We start from the raw sequence: 23,100 nt of genomic DNA on the forward strand, positions 1-23,100 counted from the left end.
CAGCATTGAATTGATATATATATATATATATATATATATATATATATATATATATATATATATATATATATATATATTTTTTTATATATATATATATATATATATATATATATATATATAACTAACTGAAAAAGACATGGAACTGGATAATTATATTTAGTAGAAAACAGATCTTACACAACCTTTCATTAGCTGACTCAAACTAATAAGATAACAGCTCACTGTCAAGTCATTTGAAGTAATGGAAAAAAAAGATTGTTAAAGATAAATTGGTGAAAGCGCCATACACTCATCGGTTCCAGTACTTTCTAATTAGCTAAAAATGTCGTCATCTTGCATTTAATTCATGAATTGTGGGGCGGAGACTAACGGCCTTTGGCATTGTGATCCATTGTGGATTCTCCTCATTGGGAAACCAAACTTTGGGTCTCCTTTTAGACCACTTCAACTCCATACATGTCTCCTAGCATGGCTCTGCATTGACTCTTCCTCTGGCATCATGTGGACTATGTAGTTAGAATAAGGAATATTGGAAATCTGTGAAAAGAGGAAAGAACATCCATTCAACTTCGAAACATGACACCCACAACCACAATAAGGACTTCTTGTTAAATGTGCCAACTTTACGCATCGGTTTAATTTCTTGAGAAGTATTATAATTACGCTCTCAGCAAGATACTGCTTCTTTTCTGACTAGCTGCAAAAATTACTCTGGATTAGACCCCATGCGAAAGAAAGGAGAAGTCACAGCCTTTCTCGACGGGGAGGAGGATTACAGGAAGGTCTCTGAGCCACAAGTTATCACACACCTTTCAGCCTCCGGGGTGCGCTTCAATCTCAGCTGTGCGCGTCGAGCATTCACCAAATGGAGAGCAAAATAAACGGAAAGATGGACACCATCAGTACTTCTATCGCTGATTCTACTGATACAGGAGTAAGTGACTTGATGGAACCTGGCTACAGTAAGTCTAATACTAAATTATCTGCGTCCTCCTCTGTGCGTAATTTTGGAAACGCTGGCACAATGATCCACGGACTAAATCCAAGCAGCGACGGCGCAGTTTTCAAAGACTGCACCGTGCTTGATACTTCACTTCCTCCAAAATATTTTTATGACCGTGGCAGTGATTTTTTTAAGAGTGACGGTGTCCAGTGGGAAGATTTAGTGAAAGTTCAGAGGACGAACGTGGCCACATCTGAAAGTTTGCCAGGCGCAAGTCTGAGCCTCTCTTCCACAACCGGAGCTTGTAAGTTCATCAAGGATGAAAAGGAAGCTTCAGTGATCATGGACACCCCCTGTCCAAACTTTGATCCCTCGTCTGAGATTTCTGCTCTCGACACCTGCTGTGGCACTGACCGGAAGCAACAGTTGGGGCTGAGCGAAGTTGAATCCACAAGCTTTACGCCGGCGACAGGGGTTCCCAGATCAGGGTTGGAGGGCTCTTCAAACTTTTTTATCGACTTAAATCAGTCAGATCAGTTAGTGAACCCGATTAGGACAGACTCCAGATGCGCCCTGCCCGGGAAGGCGGTCAATAACTTTGACGGCAGCACGCAGACATCAGGACAGGTGACAATGTACAGGAGTGAAGTTGCTCGTTGGCAGATGCAGACGTCTCCAGCTGAGCCTCAGTACTGGTGCCAGTCTGCAGCAGTAACCGGTGACCCGTTTGCACCCAGCAGCTATGATGGGATCCAGAACCAGAGTCTGTCTCAGAGGAACCCTTCACCTTTCTCTGCATTCCCCGGGTAACAACTATTTTCCACTTATTAATAGAACTTTGCACTATTAATAAAAGCTGCGTCAAACGTAATATGAAAGCAAATTTATTACACAGACCTATTCATGTGAGTTAGGTTTGCATAACGAGTAGATCAGAAAATTTACGACCTGAGTGACAGCAAATTGTTAGCCAGGTTATGAGTCAGACAACATTTCCGAGTCTGAGATAGTAAAGAAAAGAAGACAACAGTCTCTTCTGCTCACTCTTTTCATTAGTCTAGATTGCCATCTGTCTTCCATTAAAACACTGTGTGCTAGTATAATGAGTACATATCCAGTGTGTTCCTTCTATAAACACATGGGGTGGAACTGTGGAACTTTTATAGAGAAGCTCTTCAGTTTCTATGTTGTCGTTTTTTTTTTTTTTCTGCAGCATGCCACCCCAAAGACTGTGTGTGATCTGTGGAGATGAGGCTTCTGGTTGCCACTACAGCGTCTTAACCTGCGGGAGCTGTAAAGTGTTTTTTAAAAGAGCAGTTGAAGGTAAGTGAAGACAACTTTATGAAAATGATGAACTTATTTCCCGATCACTTCCAGCAAGTGAAGGGATCATTTTTCTTTTGTGATCGTGCATAATGTCTATCAAATACTTTCCGCCCATGTTTGTTTTGGTACAATTACAAAAGGGGAATTCACAAAGTGCATCTTAAGTGCTTTGTTTTATATCTGGTTTCATTTCAAGAAGTATTTTGGCATCTGGCCAGTGACCAAACCTGAATGACTGTTGGCCTTTTAACTGTATTTTCATTTCTTTACTTCATACTGTACTATACAATGTGTATTTTCCCGTTTCTTTTTTCCCATTAAAATACGGTATAATTTATATTACTTAACCTTCCAGGTACCTACAAATGAAAAATGTTGCTCTAATGCTAACTTATTTTATTGCTCCTAACAAATAAACTCCAAGACCAGTAATAAAAATACCCAACACTCAAAAAACTCTTGAATCTTGACTAAAAAATATTAACTGACCTTTGATGGTGGTGGTTAAAGATTCTTGGCAACAGTATCACATTGAGCTCACTGTGTTCTTTTTTTTTTTTTTTTGTTATCTGGCAACACAAGACATATTAGAGCCACTATGTCTCACCATGGCCATGTCACTCTGTCCTCACAGCCTTGCCTCTATCTAATTTTCTTCTTTAGATCTCTCAGAATGCGCTCTCGGTGTGGAGTGGAGTAGCCATGCTAATAGTCGAGAGCCCTTCAACACTTTCTCCCTCCTCATTATGTGCCTGTCCTGCTCCCTACATGTTTGGCAACCAAGTGCTGTTAGCATTGTGTGCATTGTCTGTATCCATCCATTCACTCTACAGGCCATCACAGCTATCTCTGCGCGGGCCGGAATGACTGCATTGTGGACAAAATTCGGAGGAAAAATTGCCCGGCGTGTCGCCTCCGAAAGTGCTACCAAGCCGGAATGATGCTCGGAGGTACCATTTGGTTGGATTTCTTTTTTAGGCTAAAGCACCTATAGAGCAGAAATGAAACTGATTTGTTATATAGTGCCAATTAGCACGCTCATATCATGACAAAAAAGCAAACTGTAAATCAAAATGAAACTTTTATAAGCGGAAGGATTCAACTTTTGAACAGTGCTACAACTCAAAATGTAAATGTAATTCACTGCAAATGTTTAATTGCCACGAACTGAGCCCTTTACCATCAGACCTAACCAGGCCTTGTATCCATGTCACAGGCAGGAAGCTGAAGCGATTCGGGGCCTTGAAAGCCTTGGGTTTGGCCCCGGCCCTGATGTTCCAGTCCCATTTGACCATGTCCAGCGACAATCAGGCCTTGACCTCCATGGCTTGCATTCCAGGCATCCATGAGATTCAACTCTCCCAGCAAATGATCACCGTGCTGGAAAACATTGAACCAGAAATCGTGTACTCTGGCTACGACAACTCTCAGCCCGATGTTCCCCATCTTCTGCTCAACAGTCTCAACCGGCTGTGCGAGAAACAGCTGCTCTGGATCGTCAAATGGTCCAAGTCCCTGCCAGGTAACGACTCTCTGCATCTCAGGGTCATCACGGTTGTTGCCATGGCGTTCCACACTGGCAGGTCTCAGTGAAGGTCTCAGCCTTAAATACAGACTGTAATAGAGGGCTTTGTAATTCCATGAATAATTGATGTAAGTGATTCCAAGTGGTGACAGGAAATGGTATAATAACGACTTGCATAAATTTGAAAAAATAAGATAAATTTGGGGCAAAAAATAGTACTGGAAAGGTTTTATGACACTACACAAGGGAGCAAATAACTCTTCAAATGGTCTGTAATAGAGGCTTTTATTTTCTTTCTAAGGGTTTCGTAATCTTCACATCACTGATCAGATGACCCTCATCCAGTACTCGTGGATGAACCTCATGGTGTTCTCCCTCGGCTGGCGCTCCTTTCAGAACGTCACCAGTGAATATTTATACTTTGCACCCGATCTGGTCCTCAGTCAGTAAGTTACTATGATCATACAGGCAATTTAAGCTGGGTTTTGTGACATTATGATTCATAACTGAGAATTTTTGAGGTGACTCTAATGCATTTATTTACAAATCAATGAGTTTGGATGAAAAAGAGACTCTTGATTGCTCACAAACAAACATTTTTATGGCTTTGTCTGTCAGGGAGCAAATGAGGAGATCTCCGATTTATGACCTCTGCCTGGCCATACAGTTTATTCCTCAGGAGTTTGCAAATCTTCAAGTTACCCGCGAGGAGTTTCTCTGCATGAAAGCCATAATATTACTCAACACAGGTAAGTATCAATTATTCCCTTGTTCGTATTTTTTTCTTTGAGTTAGCCACACTGAATATAAAGTGTTGCAAACAGAGATGCGAAGCTCTGATGACCATCTTTGGTACAGTAACACATCAAAGGCACTTTTGTACAAGGTGGCTGGACCTTGACAAGTTTAAAGTAGCAACTGCTATCAAGTCCTACTTCTGCAGTGCCTGAAAAACATTGTTGTTTTTATAGCAGCATATCCATTCCAAAGCAATAATTGCTAACTGGTATTTCTGTAACAATTACTCAGTTTTTGTTCAACTTTTATAATAGAAAAACACTTTTTCTGAATTTACAAGTGCATAAAATTGCAACCTTTCTGCTCTCAGTGCCTCTTGAAGGACTCAAAAGTCAGGCAGCCTTTGAAGAAATGAGACAAAACTACATCCGGGAGCTGAGCAAAGCCATCCAGATGAGGGAGAAGGGTGTGGTGGCCAGCTCCCAGCGCTTCTACCACCTCACCAAACTGATGGACTCCATGCATGATGTAGGCTTCCTTCACAGGGCTGAGTACAACAGCATTGATCTGTGCTACTTTAATGAGTGCCACCATAAACCTCTGTTCAAATGTCTCTCGTCTGACAGATAGTGAAGAAGGTCAACCTGTTCTGTCTGAGTACCTTCATCCAGGCAGACGCCATGAAAGTGGAGTTTCCAGAGATGATGACGGAGGTCATCGCCTCCCAGCTTCCCAAGGTCCTGGCAGGAATGGTGAGGCCCCTCTTATTCCACACCAAGTGACGATGCCAGCAGACATCCCAACTCCGTGGAGACAGCTTGTGACTGCATCAATCATCACAGTTACTGGATTCTTCATAGCCTTCATCAATGTAATCTGGCATTTATACTTTGCCAAAAATGCCTCTTATTTCCTTGAGGTGAAACAGAATGAACACCTTTCTTAGATTGTTTTTAATAGATAAATATCTTGAAAATGATAAATTTAGAGGCATCAGATATTAAAGCTCTTCTGTGTAATTCTGATTCATCCACCATTTTCTGTCCTATAACTTGTGTACAGTAGGTTATGGAAACCATTAGATATGCTGATATTTTTGTACTGAAGCTGCACAAGAGGAAAAAAAAAACTACCTACAATGAACCAAACTAAAATTCTATTCTTAGTAAAGCACCAGTGCAGAATACCATGCAACCTGCCACGTAAATTCATGGAAAACTGTGTATACAGGGAGGTGAAGCTTAAAATATCCATCTAAAAAAACCCAACAAACTTTACAGTAAGCTTAAGTGAATTAGAAACAACTTGGCACACATCTGCAACAAGGCAGTAAATTAACCGAATGTGGTATTTTCTTTTATGTGCATCAAATGCTACACAGTGACAGATGCTAATGGGATGCGTGTGGCAGCTTTATTTTCAGTCAGTGCAGTAATTCATGAAAAAAAAGCAAAAGTGAAAATTGATTTGACAAGCTTACAAAATCCCCTTGCAGTGATTCAACACCTCATCACACCTTCCTTATCCCAGGATTCAACTTTACACCAAATCGCATTTAAGTCACTGAGTTTTTTGGTTAACAAATGGGACTCGAGATGTGAAATATTGCTGCCTTGACTGAAGAAAAAATGTGCAATAAAAAACAAAAATTTATCTAGCTATGGATCGGCAGGGCCCCGTTTTATCAATCATTACCTGTAACAAAGAAGTAGAGATAGGTTTAATAAATCACACTGTTTATTTATAGACATGTTTATGCACTGTCAAGCTACAGCAGATGACTGCAAGGGAACAAACTTCCAATATATAAATGGATGTTACACATTCAGGATATGAATATCATTTCCGTGCTATGCCCCAGAAAACTCAGACTGTAAGGGAGTGTTTGTCCAGCGTTTCTGTTCAAGGTCATATCACATTCTTCGAGATGTAAATGGAAAAGAACACCCTGATCTTGGCACAAGAGAGGCTCTCAAAAACCCTCCCAAATATATTTTGGACAATCAAGAGCAAGTTCGACATTTGAGTAATCTTACAGTTTGTAATAACTGAAGGGCGAAACTTTTTTTTCTATTATTATTATTTCCTTTCTTTCATCTTATCCTGAAAAAAAATATCATTGAAGTTAACTTTTTAGAAGATTATGTGATTATGGACTTTCTTCTTTGCTAATGTTGTGACAGAAACAGAAAATTAACTATTAAATGGCATCTTTGGTATATAACACTACCCAGCTGTCTTTACGAGTACACCAGTGTACCAGCGAGTACAGTACCACCACACACATTAAAGCTTCAGGCTACATCTCATGTACTTTTCATTATAAAAACACATTTTTACACGTGACATATGTTTGATGTGACAGTGAACAGTAATAAACAGTTATGAGAAGTAACTATTTTTGATGAGCAAATGTTAAAAAAAAGATATGAGCATTAATGTACAGTACAGTCCCATGGAGCTAACAGAAAGTGCGCTGCAGCAGTGAGCAGATTCAGTGGATGAACAATGGTCCATAAACATGAAAGTTAAGGTGCAAACCCATTACGCTGTTTTTCTCTATTAGATTCTAATAGATTAGATTACTATCCTCATTTTAAATCACAGCTTGTTCAATTACAGTTAATAAAAACATGTTTATGAGACAATAGAATTCAATTAACAACTTGATGAAGGCTCTATGTTTATAATAATGGGAAGGTAAATGATTATACAATATATTTCTGGGAATAAAATTTGTGAAATGGGATATGATTGTTTTGTGATTCTGTAGGCTAATACAGAGACTAAGAACATCAGTGCAGTCAATGGGTGACATATTTACATGTGATAATAATGCCATATCTATTTCTTCTGAAACTCTGCAGAGTAATTATGGAAAAGGAGGTATATGTTTGCACTTTGATTAAAGCAGTTACTGCCTCACTTGATACCTGTTAAAACTGCATTTGATGTTAAAAAAAACAGCAATAATAGGACCATCACAATAATTAACCCTATTGTATATTCATTATTTTTTTCATGGATACCATGAAAAAGATGCAACGTTTACCACCAGTTAGAGGAAGACGACATAATTCTCCGGGATTAACCCTGTTTTTCCCTCGTATGTTGCCTGGAGCCAGCCCGGTTCAACAGAGGGGTAGACTACAAGACAAAAGAGGGACAAAAAAAAGTTCAAGAGAAAACAGATGCAGAGTCCTGATCTTGTGTAAGCTGTTTTGAATCACTTAACCTGTACTCAACGGCATTACTTTTAAGACTCGGTGAACAGCAGATCGGAGCAGATTTAGAGTAACTGCCTTTTAAATTTAGTCGAGAGGAACATAAACGGTATAACAATGGAAATCATTGCCAGGATGATTCAAACTAAAGGCTTTAAAAATGACCAGTCGAGATATGCTGAATAAGAATGCAGAGAAAAATGATCCGTTAATGTGGAGAGCAATAAAAGTGGCCCGTCTGCTCGTAAATGGAAGGGAGCATTTGTTGACGTTTTTGTGTTCGTCTGCTGGCTCTGCTGGCTGTGTTAACAGGGAACAGGCACTGGTGCCTTCCATCACTAGGTTACTGTGACCTGCCTGCATTGGTTGTGGGCCAAGTCATCTCTTAGTGGAAAAAAAAAACAAAAAACTAAGAGGCAATAAAAATCCTGGGGCTGACTGGGTTTGTGCAGCGTCTATGAGGGTTGGAGCATATTTATGTCACAAGTAACTAACACTAAGTATCAAATCCTTGCTGTAAGCTGTCAGTATACAAAACACACACTCTGTTTTTGTATACACTGTTCAAATGTCCAGTCAGTATATGCAAGAAGGCATGAGGTGAACACATCAGCACTAAATGTCAGCTGAAGAAAAAATTGCCTTGTTCTGGCTCTGCTTACCGTTTGAGAAGAGCGCCCCCTGGGGGAAGCTGAGCTCGTGGCTGTGCTCTGCCTCACAGGAATACATCGCCTTGGCGTCTCTACAAACACAAAAACAGGCAATGTCATATGAATGGGGATTAGAATATTTTGAAGAGTGGGATAAATTCATTTAAACTGATGTGTGTCATGTCTTTGCAGCACCTTCCAGCTGGTGCAGACTGTGAAGAGGAGGCGTTTTCAAAAAGCAGTGCTCTGGCAGCAACCCTGAAACAATCAGAAAAACAGCAGCACGTCCGTATTTAAAGGATGCCGTTAACATATAAAGCTCAAAAACAAAATATTTCATGAATTATGTAATTGCAAGACAAACAGGTCCTGTGATCAGATGATGCGGAGTCAGAAACATTGCCATTTATTTTTGAAAAATCATCTATTTCAACATTAGATTCTATTTTCTCACTGATATGTTTTATATCAGTGAGAAATTCAACTCATCTGACCTTATCTGACCAAAAGAAGTCTGTCCACTTTCTCTCAGCCATGCCAGCATTTCATTGTTTAGAATGAGGTGAAAGGCAGAACGACACAATACGGGAGGTTTCCTTCCTCCGGGCGGACTTGGCTTCAGCACGGTGCTGAGTTAAACTATATAACGAGGCTGCACTTGACCCTGCGCACGACAACCTCAGAGTCAAGGGGACAACAGAGCCTAGGGCAGCCTGGGCGGGTGCTATACAGGGAAACTACTCAAGAGAGAGCGTGTGACAGGCGGCTCAGACACGACAAGTCAAACAATCTATTTGTCCCGAGAGAACGAATGCAGACTGCTGCTGGGTCACATCAACCCTTAGAGCAGGCAGAGTGTAATTAAAGCCAGCTCTCCCACCAGAGCAGAAAAGACATAACTCTCTGAACACATACTCATCTGATCTTGGAGACCTCTCAATGCTCATAAACAGACGGAGGAGGAGGCTGACGACTCAGAGGGGAGAGACAGCGAAGAAGGGGGGAGGAAGACAGGAAGAAATGTTGCTGAACTGTTGTCCTCGAGCGTTACTGACTCCTAGTTATTTTGTGGGGACACATGAACTACATAATGTATATACTGTATATGTACATCCATAAATTTAGGCTGTTTAGGTCATTATTAATCGTTTTGTATCTTGCTCTCACTTATAAATTCATCATTGTGTCTAAAAAAGTTTCTCAGAGCCAGTGTGATGCATTTAGGTAGCTTGTTCACAGAGAAATTAGATTTACTATTGTATAAAACCAAACAAGCTTGAATAATTGCTATCTTTCCTCCCAGTCAGTTGATTGAACACCAGTTTCATAATAAAGTAATGACTAAAATGCCCTCAAGATAAGGTTCATGGATGACGTTACACTGCAGGTGATATCTTCATTGGAATCAGAATGAGTCATTTATACAGAGTGAAATTCTTAGTTTTTTAAAACTCATTACACTGAGCCAGGTCTCTGGTAGCCGTTGCTGACTGAGGTGTCCATCCTGCGGCGGATCACTTGTTTTGGTGGAAGATCCGGGTGCTCAGTAGGATTTAAACCCTCTTTGGACTCCAGTGTTGACAAATTATGGACAGATCCAGAGCAGCTCCCGTGGCCTTGAGGGACACACAAATAATAACTCGAGTCTCCTTGTAAGAAACACAAAGACACAAAAGTCTACCATAGCTGACACAGAATAACCCAGAAAATGAAACGTGTAAATAATATTTTAACACTGCTGTTAAAATGCTGCTTAAATCACGGGTGTACTGTCAGTTCCTAAAAGCTCTGGAGGAATAAATCACAACAATAAAACTATACAGTTTATGAATTCCATCCTGCAAGTGACATTTTCATGAGATTCCACTTCATTACCACAAGGCAAACAAAATAAATGGACTAATCACAGGCAAGTGTGAACTGGCGTTGCTCGACGATCAGCTTACCTTCAGATATATGCAGCGATTTCAGAGATGGAGCGATGGAGCGGTTCAGCAGCAACGGCCGGAGGTCAGGGCGGCAGTGGGGGGCTTTTTTGGGCGCGGGAGACAGCCTGGGTGTTGTGCTGACCGAGGACAGGCTTAGAGCGTCCTCTGACTCTCCATCTGTACGTCCCGTGTCCTCCCTGGAGCTCGACTCAGGACTGCTGACACATGCGGCGCTCCTGGGGCCGTTTGAAAGCTGTGACGGCGTCCGACGGACATCCAGGAGCGACTTGTCACGACTTGTCCTCTGTCCAGAGCAGGCTGTTTTGGAGGAGGCGTTCTGCTCGGAGGAATGGGACGACAGAGACTCCATGCTGCCCATGGGGGTGCTGCTGGGACTGCTGCTGAAAGTGTCACCTATGCAGGGACCGGTGAGGAGGCATACAAGGCCCTCATTAAAACCTGCTTGGTAAGAAAGTGCCTTACAGTGCAAGTTAAGACTAGAACATAGACCAGTTTTGGAAAAAAAAATATTATTCATTTGGACGCTATATTAGCCACATCAACAACTAATCTGAATAAATCTAGTGAGGCAATGTATGCAGATGTCTGACCAACTTTAAAGGCCACTGACTGACAATTGGCAGTTTGCGGATATGGTGACCTGTGGCACTATTCGCTGCTTTGGTACTCACTTTCTGCATCTGCCAGGCACAGCGTCGGGGTGTAGATGCTGCGGGGTTTCCTGGGCCCCGTGGACAGACAGATGGCTCTGCTCCGGCGAGAGCCAGGCCGGCTCTGGGGTAGAGGGAGGGGCACGTTGGGGTCCGGAGGCTGGTGGAAGATCTGTAGGCCCAGAAAAAAAAGCACAATCTATCCATCTCCATGCATTTTGGCATAGTTTTAAGTTAATTAGCAACTTTGTAAAGCTGGAAATGACATCTACACCATGAAACAAAGGAATATTAGAGACTCACAACTTGGTTACTGAACATATAACCAGCGGTAGTAACCTACAAATCTGCATCTTGATCCAGAAATTGTGCCTCAGTTGAATTTAGGAGGAAATATATTATGTTAGAATTTGTATTAATCTTGTAATATGTAATTCCATATACAAGATATTGACCGCATCCCCCATACACGCACATGTTTAGTGCTTTCTGTCAAAAACTTCAAAATATATTGTTCATTATCAGGGTTTTGCCCATGAATCTATTATTGGAAATATGAAAAAAGCCGGCATAATTGCAGTGGTAAGTAGGGTTTTGTAATTAAAGACCTATAAAGGAAGACATTATAATAATTAAATGGTGCTGATAGATTTGCAAATGTGACTGTCACCTTGTTGAAGTTCTCAATTAGTATCTCCACCACAATGTTCTGGAATTTGATGTTCATCATGGCGGCCACAGTCTCCTCTTGCGACCGCATCAGGGTGGGGCCGAAGATGACACCCAGGTTTGACACCGTCATCAGATTGTACTGGTTTTGTGCAGAAACTCTGCATGTAGACAACATGGGCATTTCTGTAATATTTTACTACGTGATACAGACAGTTGTAGAGACACCTACACATGTATACTGTGCAGACCAAACTGTCACAGCTTTATCTAGTTTCAACAATTTTTATTTTGTCTTATAGGGCCACTTCTTTTTTTAAGGCTGCAGCGTAGCTGATTTAATACAGGAGCACGTACGTGACAAGGTGTTTTATTAGTAACTCCAGCATTTCCTTGTTCCTCTCAGGCAGCTTGTGAACCAAAGCATGAACAGCACACACCCTGTAGTTCTGGTCATCGGACTCTGAGGGAAAGAACACAAGTTAAAATAATAAGGAGGCTGAGGTGCTAAAACTAGCAAACTGGCAATTATTAACTTTTAGAATATATTAGACCAATCAAATAAGCATTACAGTGACTGTGATCTGAGTAAATTCATACTCTGTTGTAATTATACTGTCAACCTGCCGTGTACACAGAAAAAATCTTCAAACTCTTCAAGATCAGTTTTTCTCTATTCACATTCAATTTGAGATTCCCTATGCAGACATGTAGAAGATGCACATGAGCACTGATTAAACCAATTTAACTTCTCAGTTTGACACGACGTCACAGTGATGTGATGCACGGAGCATGGAGCCATCTTCTGGGATGGAAGCGGTTTAATTGGTTCAATCTTTGCTCGTTTGATTTTTCTACTGTCAAGACCTGGATCACACTTCAGATGACTGAACGTGGACGTACACCAGTTCAAAATAAAATTCCCCTCCAAATGTTACATACAAATTCACAATATAGAATTGTAAAGATTCAAATGATCTTCTGGCAATGATAAAATGTACCTAATTAGAAACAGAATCTGCTACAGTAAAAAAATAAATAGATTTTTTCTAATAACTTACTGACAGCCATGATTAAATCTTTGTGGAGCTTGAACGTCATTAGAGGCTCCGAGAGACATCTGATGGGAAAAAAAAAAGAACATTTGACATTTTATTTCTAAAGTGACATGGGTCTTTTGAATGCAGCCACCTTCCTTTGTGAGTCAGTGGCAGCGCTGAATGCATGACTAACACCAAAAGAGGTTTCAGAGATGCATTATGGAGGCAATGATGACTCCTGACAGTTAAGGAAGCGCAGCTGGTGGGGCGAGCTGACCTGAGGTAATTCTTCAGGCCGCTGGTGATAGTTTTGTTGTCCCACGTCTCTGGATCCAGATCCATATCCACAGGTGCCTTGGACGCTATTAGAAACACATTTTACGTTTATATCAGCGATTAGGCTTTGAACTGTCTTAGGAAAGCAATGCAGCTCGACACAGCCCGACAGGCTGCTTAACAGAGAGTTAAAAACACTGACTGTCTACTTGTGTGACGAGACTAAAAAGGATAATCTGAAATAAATGTAAGTACGCTGAGTACATGTGTGGCGCCTCACAGAGATGGAGATCAAGCTTTAGCGAGATTTTGGTAATACGTTCAGACATTTCCTGTTGAAATGTATGAAATGTATGCAAACAGGATTACGCCGGGTAATTGAATTAAGTAATGACAAAGCAATATGAGGCCAGATGGCGGTTACACTGTCACACCACAAGGAGGACCTCTTTCCTTAATCTGCAGGATCATATCAAGTTTAGCTAAAGTAGTGGATCCAGTCTGAGAAAATGGTGAGAAAAGCTGCTCATATACAAGAACTTTCAAAGCCACAGAAAGTGCAATAGTGAATCAGCTACTTATAATCGCAGAACTGCTCCTGTTTTGCTATGTGGCATATGAAAAGGTCACTGATGATACTTTAATTTTCAGCTACTTACAGAAGACTGTGGTCATCAGCTTCTGTACTTTGGAGTTGACTCCTCCAATCCTGTACAGCCCCATTGTATTTATGCCTATGGAACATTGAAAAAGATCATTCATTAACCGGAATAAGGATGAAAGATTTTCACTCAAGACTTGTGCCAGTGCGATGTGTTGCCATGTCCACTAACGAATGAAACGCATTGTTGATTCTAATCACAGCCTGGCTGCGTTCGAGTCAACTGACACATGGAAGCAGAGAAATTTAAAAGCCTCACCTCTCATCTCGACCAGGTCAATGCATTTCCTTATGAAGTTAAAGCCTGCCTCATTAAGAAATGCTGTAATACAACAAAGGATAGGGTTGACATGTCAATTACCATCTGGGTTAACCACGCATAATGTAGGAAAAATCCCTTATGGCTGCGCTCAAACTAATAAGATACAAACCCTGCGCTGGAAGGCTCCGCTATGTCAGCTGAGTAGGCGTATGTCAAATAATTGTGTTAATGAACAGAGATAGCTATAGGTAACTACGTATGTGTGTGTTGGAAACTTCCTTCTGTTAGTCTAAGCCTCAGAAAGCTGATACCATACATTTCAATGATGAAAGGCTTATTAAAACAAAGAAAAAAAACACACTTACTCTCTTCCTTTTTGCTTAATATGGCTGGAAGGTTGTAGATCTAGGAAGAGTTTACAAAAACATCATTAAATTAAGGAACCCTTTGCTTCAAAACTGAACACAATTATAGCATATTTGCAAGAAAAGCTGTGAGACATTATTCTCTGCTGTCTATCACTAGCACCAGTAAAGGGTGAGGTCATGATTTCTGAAAAAGTAAATATCCTGAAGCCACCAGTAGAGGGTGCCAATGACAAATTCTTCCGTTTAGTTTGGGTTTCTTTGGGTCTCAAAACAATTACAAAACATCCGGGGCCAAACAGTAGCCAGCACAAAATGAATATTTCAAAGACAATCAGGCAAAGTTCCTCACCGGCTCCTTGCCATCCATGGCCTCCAGCCACAATCTTCTATTGGACTCTGACAGTGCCTGCAGTGTCATAACACCATGCCTGCAAAGATTTAAGAGAAAAAGCTGGTCCCAGTCTGATCTCATTGCCTTGGGGCCCATGGACAGAGCATGTTTACACTGGCTCAGACCACTATAAAAGGACTCGTGTAGCTAAAATAGCTCGTGTGCAAATGCTTGACTTCAAACTGTGCCCTCGCTTGGCTTTGTGCTTCACATTCCACTCCCAATTAAAAGCCACATGTGCTTAACATTAAAGTGAAGTAAAGTAACTTTTTGCACCCAACATGCATATACTTTAATCTTCTCTCACTCTGCTCTTGCGCTACGTAGCTTGAAACTGACCTAAAAATGATCTGCAGCTGGTACTGATACGACAATACAACAACATCGTATGATATTGGCAAACAAAGAATTTCACCCCACCCAAAAGCCATCGTTAGTACAGCATGGAGCCATGTCACCTTGCATGTGTTACAGTTAACAGGTCATTTCAACCAAATTACAAACCCCCCAGATTTTTATCTCTAGCGATATTTTGCTATGATGACAGTTCTTGATTTATTTGACCAGTTTTTGAGCTGTCTAAGATCAATACCTCCAACCAGTCACATTGAATGTGGAAGAAAATATATACAGTTGTGATGCTCACAGCACTGGAAACATTGAAAGATTCAATAACAACATCTCTTTCCAGAAAAACTGACTCTGCTTCTCTAATCGATAACACAACCTGGTTTCAGTTTTCACTGTAGGTATTTGTTGCTAAGTTGCTATGAAAACAGTTGACAGTGAGGTCTGGGTAATATTTACAGCATCAGGGACACTCTTTATAGAAAGACATGTTGCTGCTAAATTTTAATAACATTCTTTCATTGCTTTGAGCACCGCAAATGAAAGCCTATTTATTGATGTTGCAGCGGAGGTTTCAGGGACAGATGTCTCAAAATTTTGGGCAAATAAAATGTAATTATTTGCATGAATACACCTTTAGTAATTTGGGTGAACCAACCCTTTTAAAAAATGAGGTTCGGAGATGGTTGGCCTGATTATGGCTGGGATATAGGTGCAACAGCATGTTTATTATAATGAGAATGAATGGATGAGCTTGAAGCTGACTGGAGCTTGGCCCACATTGTCCTTGTGTTTGGAACATGCACCTTGGGGCATCACACTTTATGATAAATGAGTTGTCCTGCAAATAAACTGCAGTTACTGTCCGTGCTCGGCAACACTTACCAAGGGTGAGCAGTGCCGGGCCTGCTGCCGTAGTGCAACATTAACACACAGTGATGAGCTAACTCTACGTTGAAGAGGTGCACATCGTAATAATGAGTTCATATCAAGCTTTCATGATGCTTGGCCAATACAGCCACTATTAATCAGCTGGCAGCCACTTAAAGGTGTCTAGATCTTTGGTCGATCCCTGATCCTTTGCCCCAGTAAAACATTATATTCAAATCAATTATAGATGCTCCCACAAAGCTTAAAAAATTCTTAAGAGGCAAAAATGATCAATTGAAGTTCAATTACATAAATCAGTGCGTTACTTAAGTGAGTGCAGATAAGTAGAAAGAGTTCAAGAATGTATCCTGCAGCCCATATTGGCCAAGTGTCTGATTTTGTGAAGCGGTAAGAAGGCAACAGCATTTCATTAGGTCTGGATTTGAGACTGAGTGAATAATACGATTAGCAGCACACATGCAGCACATGCAACTGCTCTGAGAGGGCAGCACTGGTCAGTTCACATACCGGACTTTACAGAAAAACTGAAGTGGTCTGAAAAGAGTTCCACGATAGATGTCATTTCTACATTGACATGAACACAGAGAAAAGACGGAATGGGTTCAAAAATAGGATAAATACTGACGTTCCGGACATACAGCAAACAAGGCCTTGAGAGGGAGAGGGCTGGAGGAACATGCAGGACACAAACAGAGCTGAGGACATCTAATGATGGCAAACTGGGTCTTTGAAGATGTTAATCAAACCTGAACAGTTCTTGCATGTTCAAATGCTGTGTACTTTGTGGGCTAATCTGGAGTTAATTTCCAGTAACAGCTGGGTTCAACAGGACACAAAATGCATGAGAACAAAACACCCAACATGCAGTTTATCAATCGTAAAATAAGTTAGTTGTTATTTGTAATTGCAAAAAAACCTGCTTCCATATGTGAATAATACACTTGGCAACTATTACTATCCACAAGCCCGTATATTATGTAGCACATTGTGCAACAAATTAAGATCAGATGGAATAATCACAGCATACTGACGTGTTGATATTGAATTAGGTGATGTGCAATGTGTTTTCTTCAAACATACTGACTAGAAGTGGGGGTTAAAGTATTAAATATCACATTCTGTGCACATTTCCAGTCCATTAAAGTGAGACATTATTGAGAATATGCATCACAGACCTCTCCACCACTTCAATATCAAAACAGAAACGCTTGTCGATGGAGTCCGTTTTCCTCCGAATGCAGGACTTGAGCTTGAACATCTCAGGCTGATTCAGGACAAGGCCATTCTGAAAATAAAAACAATAAGTATTAACAAGTATAAGCTAAAAAAATGAATAAAAACAGAAGTATGAATAGATATGTTAAGGTTTAAATTCTAATTCTGCCAGTCTGGAAACATCCAATTAGTGAAAACCAAAACTTACAGGATGAGTTTCTTAATGTAACAGACAAAGTGTGAAATAAATATCTGTCATAATTTGATCTGCAAGACGTCTGATGAAGTTATTCTGACGCTCCAACTCTGTTAAGGGTTACTTTCATTTCTCCCCTTTCTTGTTGTTTGTGGAATTTGTTATCTTTGAAGAAGTTTAGTGTTCTTTGAGTTGACAATTCTTTTGTTTTCTGTGCCCATTTTTCAGTTCTGCGGCTTTGAATTTTTCCCTTTTATTCCCTGTGAGGTGTAAACATTCTGTTAGGCCTCAAGCAGCCTGTTGGTTTCACCCACACAGATTACACTTACTCAGTCTTTTCTCAGTTTGCATGTACAACTAAGCAAAACACACCTAAATTACACTAAACTAAACTAAACTACCTGTTTTCCAGATGATTTAGTTTCAGTGTTACTCATGGAGAAGGTCTTGCTGCCTTTGTCATATGTGCAGTAGTGACGTATCCAAGTGCATCCGAGAGGACCTAGGAGGAAAACATGAGGAAGAAAATAGTTGAGCCAAATATTCATTTTTTTTCCCCTCTGAATTACAGGCTTCTGGAAAGACTTCTGAAAATCAATTTGCAATTTAAGTGCGATAAATCAAAAGTTGTTTATTGCAGCTGATAAAAATCTACCATTTTTGGTTCTTCCTCCTTCTCCCCCCCACTCCTCCACCCCCATACAATCCCTGTTTGAGAGCACATCAAAGTGAATCTGTAAACAGGATGAATTATGAGCTCTGTGCGAGAGGATCTTTTCTGCAGAGGCATGAGAAAGAACTCAAGACATGTTTATGGTGATGAATGTAAAACCATGCACTTATAAGTAGAAGACTGGGGGGGGCGAGGTGGGGAGAAAAAGCCCTAAAGGCTTAGAGTCCAGTGAGGAAGACTCACGTTTCTCCTGGACGTACAGGAAGCCTTCCATCGTCCACTGGCCGGGGGGTTTATAGTCCTGATCTGCAGACCTTATCCTCTTCATCAGCTTCTCCACTTCCTGCTTGGTGCTCACAAAGTTGTTCCGTGTCTATGTGGAAAAATGCAGGATTATGTTATCAAGCCTTGAACAAATTAACTCTGTTATACTGGCATTTTGTTGTGGTTTCTCATCGAAAAAAAAGACCTTATTTGCCTCCGACAACAAATAAAGGAAAAATGTCCAACAATTGACAAATGCTTTGTATTTGTGCAGCTGCATGAGAACACCTGAGGAAAAGAATAACTGACATTTGTGAGCCGTTGGGAAATACAGACACAAATCTATTTCCAAAACATTACATTTTTAATACTGTATCAGAAAAAAAAAAAAAACGTACTTGCAGGGATCTAAAATTAGAGCAAAGACTCCGTTGTTAATCCTCTTTTTGTGGAGTCATAAAGGTCACCATGGGGCTGTTTCATAGAGTGCTGAGACAGCCTCACCTTCTCTGGTACCTATTAGAGCTCGCTGCATCCCACGACATGGAGAGAGGGTTACGGAGTGAAAATTGTCAGGGCAATGGCGGTGACATTTTGGGTCAGAGAGAAATTTGGACCCTCAGGCTGGAATTGGTGAGGTCATAGAGATGGAAGTCGGGGGCAAGGCAACAGCTGCAGGTTTACTCCCGACTCTAAGTCTTTTTTGACACAGTACCAGTAAATGGCCCGCAGAAACTGCTTGCAATGCAACGCTGAAAATATCGATCCTCTGTGCAGCAAAGAATTCCATTTAATCACGCAGCTATCCATTTGTGAAAACTCTGCTTGTTATATCAGGGTATGATAAGCTGCAGAATCTGATTACGTGGCTGGTTGCCTTTGTATACAACCCCTGAGGTGTTGAGACTTACGTTCTGTAGGTTGAACTGGAGCTGCTGTTTGTACGGCTCAAATTCATGAGCCAGCTCATATCCTTCATGGTAGAATGTAAACAAACCCTGAAGAAAGGCCAGGAGCTGGAGAGGGACAATATGCAATGTGATTTATTGAGGTATTAAACATTATGGAGCTTGATTACCAATTCACATGATGGAGCATGTTTTAAGGGTATATTGTAAAAAAAACAAAACAAAAAAAAAAACACCATCAATTATGAGCACAAGAAACAATAATCACTATCATAATCACACTAATTATAATTTTGTTTCTATAAAACATCAGGGATTTCTCAGCCATGCATTAAATTATTACATTGTCATCTAAAAGTAACACTATTCAGTTTAATTCTGTGCTATCACTCATTTTGTCAAAGTATCTGTCAACCCGCCTTTGAAGGAAAACTCTAATTATGATGTTCATATCGCACAGTCAGTTACAACAAATTAAGTTATCATTAATTAGCATATTAGTTGAAATTAAACACTTTCACAATGAAGCACTGAACACTGCATATAAGAGATAGTGAGAGAGAGAGAGAAAAGGGAAAAGTTTCAGAAAGCTGTGGCTCTTTATGGCTGACAGATATTGATCTTATTTTCTGTATAACACAAACATCCTTGACCATTGTAAAGAAAAAGCACCAGGAGTATTGTTGGGAGGAAAAACTGATCCCATCTCTAGCATGGAAGATCCCGCGAACACAGAGCTACTCTCAGTCAAATCCTCAGACACAACCGCTGATTTGATTTCTAGGATGAGGCTTGGTATATCAAATGTTCAAGGATGAACCATCTTATCTGTGCCCAGATTCATCACAGGCAAGGTTGAGCCTTGTCATTTTTTCCCCAGCACTACCTGGGGCCTGGAGATTTACATTTCTGGCCTGGGTTGTGGGTAACTTGCCAGTGGATGTAAACAAACGTGAGTGGGGCTTTTAAAACAGACTCTTTGCTCCCATGTCACGTTCGCAGACTTTTAACACCCACAGAATTTATTGCTTCCCGAAAACCTCTGCACTAAATATGTTAGAATTGACTTTACATATCTGTAATGCGGCCGCTTTTATGAAGCCTTTGATATGCACTTGCACTTTGTCTTGTTGTGTTTGACAACAAATACTTCATCTAATTTTATCCACCGGCTAAATGGATCGACTGTATTACAGAGAATTTGTGATGAAGATGACAAATGTGTGGAATATACAAGTGCAGATATATAGAGTTTGTACCTTGGAGAGATGTATAATTGCGGCTGTCTTCACTCAAGGGAGGCATAACAGACATTTAAAAAGCCACTTCCAGTAGCCGTAAGTACAAAGATCTGATGTTGTTTTGACTATATGCCAATAAAACTAATCTTTTATCTAAATATACAGCAGAAAAAAGACACAGCTATTACTGCAACTTCAATATGCATTTAGCACTAACTGAGAATACAGAAATATGCAAAACTGACACGTCTCTTACCGGCTCAACAAACTCAAATTTCTTCTTTTCTTGCACTTCTTGTATTTTGAAAACGTACTCAAGAGATGCATCATAGAAGAGTTGTCTCTCCTTATCAATCTGCGTGTCGGCCTGAGAATGAACAAACAAAGCAGGGTTAGAGTCGTAACAAAGACAGAGGTCAGACCTGTGTGGACACAGAGTTAATGCTTGCATCTCCACATGGCAACAGTGTGTGCTTAAGGAGCAGAGAATAGCGCACAAACAATAGCTTTATTTCCAGAGGGACACTCAGCTGACCATAAAACCGCATTATTCAAAGACATGTTGGGGATGAGCAAATTTGTTTTGGTCTTACCTCCTGCAGATATGCCTCCTTCTTTTTGCATGACAAGTTGAGGTGTCTCTCTAGCGTGGAGTAATATTTCTCTGTTTCCTTATCAAACTTCTTCTTCCCCTCCTAAAAAAAGGCCCAAAAGAAATACAAAGGGGCTTAAACATTACCAGAAATAGGTTACCTATTCCTGATCTTGGGGGTATGCGATTCCATTGCCACTAGGTGGAGGTGTAACTGCATTTTCACATGCCATTTGCCCCATGTCATTTAAAATTCCTGTCAATACATTATTACAGGTCATAAAAGCGGCATATGACATGTGTAATGACGAGCAGACAATGTCGGCATGACTGTGCATTATCAACAGGGCTTCTGAGAAATATGCGTTGTAATTCTCACGCTGCCCCAGCTGGGGACATAAGTTCACAGCAAAACATAACACTGTAAATCACCAATAGCATAATGCATTTGGCACCGTCACAGACAGGACCGGCTGGATGCCGTTTGCATTTTCTCCCCTCCTTGTTATGCGTCGCTATCCACCTGGAAAGACAAGTCAAGCTCAATAGCCACGAGTCCCAGGAGTCGAGACACAGTGTTCCAGAAGACGTTGAGGAAGGCACAGGAAATGGGCTTTTCATTCCAGATGCCCATCTATACAGCATATGGACTAAGAGATTGAACATTTCACACCAAAAAACGATCCAATTTGCAGGCCTTAATCAAACTCTGTCCAAGCAGAGAGAACCTGTCTGCGTCAGGGCATTCAAGTGTCTCATCTGCAAGTCTGACCTCCAAACCAAGATGTGCCTACTTAATGCCCATCTCGCTACGCAAACATTCATAAAGGAGCTAGAGGACAGACAGAATAAGGGGTGGGGGGCGGGGAAAGTGTGAGGAAATGGCCACTGTAACCAGATCCTGCTTGTTTGTTTTCATTCCCATGGCCCTGAAATTTAGCAAGTCTAATCTACGAGCTACTGATATGACCTAGAACGGCGTTCTGCTTCAGCAGCCCCCAGAGCAGTTAAACAGAATGGAGGAATTCACCAGCAGACACGGTAACGCTCCTACATAACTGTTACAAGTACAGCAGAGAAATCAATAGATAATTTCATGTAGTAGCATCTTATTTCCATCTTTCCTGTCATGTCTGGCCCAGAAATGATCTTTTCTGGAGTGGGGGTGAGAAAAAAATCAATTGCGCCAGTGCCCTCTTTTCTGAAACAAAGAAACAAATAAACAGGTGGATAGCAAAATAAACAAATGATTAAAAAATGATATCATACTGACAGGAAATAAATTTCCCTTTAGGATTGTTTTATTAGAGAACAAAAAGGAGCTCACTGTCTGCTCCGCCATTGTCAGTGCTGTTGACGTGACATTATTTTGTAAGTACGCATACAGCTGAAGCCCTGGGGAGAACACACACACAAACACACACACACACACAGCCCAGAAACACACACATTGCCCAGAAAAACACACACACACTCATGGAGGATCACATTAAATTAAGAGCTTTAGGTTTAGCTGAGCCTCACAGTCACAGCAGGAATCTCCCTGCACTGCTGACCAGTGTGAGCTTGCCAGAAAACTCCTCACTAAAAAAAACAACAAACTCCTCTGTACGCCTGGACTAACTCTTTCACACTTACAAAGAGCAGGCAGTGACTCAGAGCTGCAGTGAATCTGTGAGGCAGAGCCAACCTGATTAAGTCACCCAAAGTGCACTGCTTTGTTTTGATCCAAGCAGGACGTGTACAAACTGGTGCTGTGGTAATGATACCCTAGCAGTACACCAGGTGTTTGTTGGTCGGTCCATGTGTTCGGTGCATCCCCCCCACCTCCAACCCCCCGGATATGTTTGTGGAATATGAGCGATTTAAATTGCAAAGACTCTCGTCGGGAAGGTGGTTGCAGCGGCAAGCGAAAGGCTTTGAAGGCCGACACGTGTGGGACAGAAGACATCGGTGTGGATAGATCTACCCTGAAGCACACATGAGGTGGGAGTTTCTGACACAAACTGAAGCCAGGCGCCAGAGAGCAATCAGCTATCTGGGGATGAATAAAGTCAGAGTACTTCCCAACAGTCTGTCGTGCACAAAACACACATGAAC

General features: G+C 41.0%; 2 protein-coding genes across 6 annotated transcripts in view; one reads left to right on the plus strand and one right to left on the minus strand.

Moving 5' to 3' along the window:
- Nucleotides 1–457: 457 nt before the first annotated feature.
- On the plus strand, nt 458–7,166 carry pgr (progesterone receptor). Its single transcript, XM_023280490.3, has 8 exons — nt 458–1,749; nt 2,157–2,266; nt 3,103–3,219; nt 3,486–3,791; nt 4,096–4,240; nt 4,413–4,543; nt 4,903–5,060; nt 5,159–7,166. The coding sequence occupies exons 1-8, from the start codon at nt 866–868 to the stop codon at nt 5,312–5,314; spliced, it is 2,007 nt and encodes a 668-aa protein (XP_023136258.2). The 5' UTR covers nt 458–865; the 3' UTR covers nt 5,315–7,166.
- LOC111575400 (rho GTPase-activating protein 42) overlaps nt 6,252–23,100 on the minus strand; it is a 71,595-nt gene continuing 54,746 nt past the window's right edge. Inside the window, exons 5-25 of one of the 5 annotated variants that reach the window (XM_023280487.3) lie at nt 21,002–21,103; nt 20,665–20,775; nt 19,171–19,275; nt 18,239–18,368; nt 17,724–17,824; nt 17,087–17,196; nt 16,419–16,475; nt 14,631–14,709; nt 14,279–14,318; nt 13,911–13,973; nt 13,650–13,724; nt 12,992–13,076; nt 12,736–12,794; nt 12,032–12,137; nt 11,676–11,835; nt 11,027–11,177; nt 10,353–10,748; nt 9,866–10,022; nt 8,602–8,664; nt 8,419–8,498; nt 6,252–7,679 (exon numbers count right to left, since the gene is read on the minus strand). In XM_023280487.3, the coding sequence (XP_023136255.2) occupies nt 7,591–7,679; nt 8,419–8,498; nt 8,602–8,664; nt 9,866–10,022; nt 10,353–10,748; nt 11,027–11,177; nt 11,676–11,835; nt 12,032–12,137; nt 12,736–12,794; nt 12,992–13,076; nt 13,650–13,724; nt 13,911–13,973; nt 14,279–14,318; nt 14,631–14,709; nt 16,419–16,475; nt 17,087–17,196; nt 17,724–17,824; nt 18,239–18,368; nt 19,171–19,275; nt 20,665–20,775; nt 21,002–21,103 (2,319 nt within the window). In that variant the 3' untranslated portion in view covers nt 6,252–7,590. Of the gene's footprint in view, nt 7,680–8,418; nt 8,499–8,601; nt 8,665–9,865; nt 10,023–10,352; nt 10,794–11,024; nt 11,178–11,675; nt 11,836–12,031; nt 12,138–12,735; nt 12,795–12,991; nt 13,077–13,649; nt 13,725–13,910; nt 13,974–14,278; nt 14,319–14,630; nt 14,710–16,418; nt 16,476–17,086; nt 17,197–17,723; nt 17,825–18,238; nt 18,369–19,170; nt 19,276–20,664; nt 20,776–21,001; nt 21,104–23,100 lie in introns of all 5 variants that reach the window. The other 4 variants (XM_055012386.1, XM_055012387.1, XM_055012388.1 and 1 more) reach the window with 4 other exon arrangements.

This window comes from Amphiprion ocellaris, chromosome 7 (assembly GCF_022539595.1).
Source record: "Amphiprion ocellaris isolate individual 3 ecotype Okinawa chromosome 7, ASM2253959v1, whole genome shotgun sequence".
Classification (NCBI taxonomy): domain Eukaryota; kingdom Metazoa; phylum Chordata; class Actinopteri; family Pomacentridae; genus Amphiprion; species Amphiprion ocellaris.